We start from the raw sequence: 3,055 nt of genomic DNA on the forward strand, positions 1-3,055 counted from the left end.
CAACGCCCAGATCCCCGGAAGGACGGATCGAGCATTCCAATTCCTCGACGCAAGCCAATCGAACCGATACACGCTCTGTCCGAGTAGGAGGGCGGGCGTGAGAGAGAGTAAAAGTCGCGAAGAATTTCCTTGCTTGGCCCCTTGGAGGGGTCAACCAACAAGGAAGGAAATAAAACCGCAAAGGACTCAAACACACACCACAAACACACACACACACACAAATGGAGAGGGAAGGGTGTTTTTCCGCTTTTATACAAGGGTGGTACGCTGTTAGAACTTGGCCCATGACCATGGGAAGAGCCAACCTTCTTTGATTTGTTTTGAGACACTGAAAAAAAGCTTAACAAAGAAAAAATAAAACAAGACAACAACGCGAAGAATTCTCTCACTTTCTCGAGCCAACCGCCCCCGCATATGAACCGCACGTTTTCTCACTGTTGAATCTTCCTGGATGTTTCTTCTGTCGGACGCTGGTTTGACCATTGATCGAGCGTTAATCATCGGTTTGATCAGTAGCAAACGTTTGTACGTTGATCGAGCCATTAGTCACCTGATTTGATCAGTAGCAGAACTCATGAAGTACCATTTGGTTGATCGAGATCATTCGTCTCCGGAGCGGTTGCTCGGGTGTCAGCTTCAAGGGATGCGATGCGTCTGAATCGACCCACTCCATTGTTAATACAATTAAGAATATATAAACCCAAATTCTTCCCAAAAGACTTGGAGAGCAGTGACTCACCTGGAACTTATTTTAATCTCGAGCTCGTGAAGTTTCTCTCTTTTTTTTTTCGCCCCCACCTCGATCGACTAATTTGGCCCGTCATGCTCGCAACAGCAGCACCACCAGGCTGTCCTGGCCATTTCAAAACACTTGGCAGTATCCCCTCCACGATTAGTGTCCGGCATTAGAGACTAAGACACCTTGCCAATAGCTCTTCGGCTCCCCAAGAAGCAGTAGCGTTTGCATCACCCACGGCACAGCCCAGAACTGTTGGACGGGACCACCGTTGGAATCACTGCTACTTGACTCTTGGCTTGTTCCACGGGGCACACCCAAAAAATCTGTGGATCTCATACTTCAGCACAGCCGGCAGTATTAGTCACAACGACAGAATCAGAACCATAGAAAAAACATCTTGACTTGAGCAAACCTCTTTCTTTTTCCTTCACTCTCCATGCAATACAGAGGATCTGATCATCCAAACGAGCATTAAGAGAGGAAAAGCAAAAAATAAACAAGTACCTTGTCAACACTCTTCTACTTTAAGCTCCTGGAGCAAATGATAAAGTGAGAGCCGAAGAGAACACAGGGATAAAACACAGTCACGAATACCTTCGTGTCAAGCTGCCGAAGGAATCATCCCAGTCTGCCTCGCGTACGCAAAGATCCCGCCAGCTTCGATCACCGGCGCGGCATCGCCCAGCGGCTTGAGCGCGTACTCCTTTCCAGTGGAGTGATTCACCACCACGTCGCGCTCCATGTCCACGGTCACGTCGTCCCCGTTGTGGAACTCGTCACAGATGCGAGCTTCACACTCGACGGGATACATCTCGCCGGTGGCCACCGAGTTCCGGAAGAAGATCCTGGCATAGGACTCGGCCACCACCACCTGGATCCCGGACGCTCCCAGAGCAACCGGGGCGTGCTCGCGGGAGGAGCCACAGCCAAAGTTGGAGCCGGCGATGATGATCGAGTACTTGGTCTTGCTCTTGCCGGGCTCCATGAACTGTCCATAGTGTGGCGGAAGCCCGGCCATGGCGTAGCTCCCCAGCTTCTCATACTCGTCCGGCTTGGAGGGGACGAGCGTGAGATACTCGGCCGGAATGATCTGATCGGTGTCGATATTGTCACGCACCACGAAGCATTTGCCCGAGATCTGACGCGACGGTGTGTCCCCGGCCATGGCGATCACGGGCGCCGCGGGCTTGATCGCCGGAGAGAATGTAGCTATGCGCTGGGGCTTGATGCTCTTGCTGCCCCAGATGCTGCTGGCATTGGCGGCGCTTGGCAGGGAGATCGAGGCGCGAGGATGCGAACCTGGTGGATATGGAGCTGGCTTGGATGCCGCGGCGGCGCCATGCACGATCAAGCGAGCGCTGGAAGTCGCCATTGGTGCGCGCTTAAACCCTAGTGAAGCCCTAGAGGAGCCCTAGAATGGGGAGGAAGAAGAAGAGCGGGTCGGGGGAGGCGTGGAAGGATGTGACGCCGCAGGAGCCGACATCGCTGCTCCTGGGCAGCGGCCATGGAGGTATGGATCAATTTGCGAGCGACGCGATCATGGATGTTCTCCTTTGCAGGTTTTGTGTCTCTGGAGGAGATTGATGAGGATCTGGTGTTTGGACTCGAGCCTCCGGCCGGGGAGGATTTGAGTGGGAAGAATGCGAAGAAAGGGAAGAGGAAACGCGCGTTGGAAACTGATCTAGGCGAGGAGAAACATGCGAAGAAGAATAAGAAGAGAAAAGAGAAAATGCTCGCTAGTGACACCGATCTAGCCGACGGAAATGCTGCGATGAGAAAGGAGAAGAAGAAGAAGAAGAAGAAGGGAAATGCCGAGCCTGGTGATACTGCCCAAGATAAAGAGGCTTTAAACTCTCCTCGAGGGAAGAAAAGGAAGAACAAGCGTTTGCGTGAAAATACTACGTCCGGTGCCAACAAGAGATCAAAGCTAGATGGTGGAGGTAAGATTTTAGATGCAGGTGTTTTTCTTTTCTCAAAACGATCTTCGTTCTTACAGATAATGGGAGTGAAGGTTTGGAGAGAGTCGATGTTGTTCTTCCCGAATGGAACGAGTTGAGACTTCATCCTTCACTGCTAAGAGCTCTTTCTATTCTTGGCTTTACCACTCCAACTCCCATCCAGAAGGCATGCATTCCAGCAGCTGCGCACAAGGGAAAGGTGTGGTTTACCTTTTCGTATTTTTATATTTCATGTTCATTTTTTTTATCTACTTGCTCTAGGACGTTATCGGGGCCGCAGAGACTGGATCAGGAAAAACCTTAGCTTTTGGCATACCAATTTTGCAAAGGCTTCTTGATGAACGCGATAAGCTCTTGC

The 3,055-nt window shown here is 51.2% G+C and overlaps 1 protein-coding gene across 1 annotated transcript; it reads right to left on the minus strand.

The window, feature by feature from the left end:
* Window positions 1-273: 273 nt before the first annotated feature.
* On the minus strand, window positions 274-2,150 carry LOC9652971 (3-isopropylmalate dehydratase small subunit 3). The gene is made up of 4 exons (XM_002994722.2): window positions 1,334-2,150; window positions 1,244-1,271; window positions 740-1,191; window positions 274-654 (listed from the first exon to the last, which is right to left on the minus strand). The coding sequence occupies exon 1, from the start codon at window positions 2,109-2,111 to the stop codon at window positions 1,341-1,343; it is 771 nt and encodes a 256-aa protein (XP_002994768.2). The 5' UTR covers window positions 2,112-2,150; the 3' UTR covers window positions 274-654; window positions 740-1,191; window positions 1,244-1,271; window positions 1,334-1,340.
* Window positions 2,151-3,055: the final 905 nt, after the last annotated feature.

Source organism: Selaginella moellendorffii, unplaced genomic scaffold (genome assembly GCF_000143415.4).
Source record: "Selaginella moellendorffii unplaced genomic scaffold, v1.0 SELMOscaffold_658, whole genome shotgun sequence".
Taxonomy (NCBI): domain Eukaryota; kingdom Viridiplantae; phylum Streptophyta; class Lycopodiopsida; order Selaginellales; family Selaginellaceae; genus Selaginella; species Selaginella moellendorffii.

Coding starts and splice junctions, on each gene's coding strand:
- LOC9652971 (XM_002994722.2), bottom strand. CDS start 2,111: ATGGCGACTTCCAGCGCTCGCTTGATCGTGCATGGCGCCGCCGCGGCA.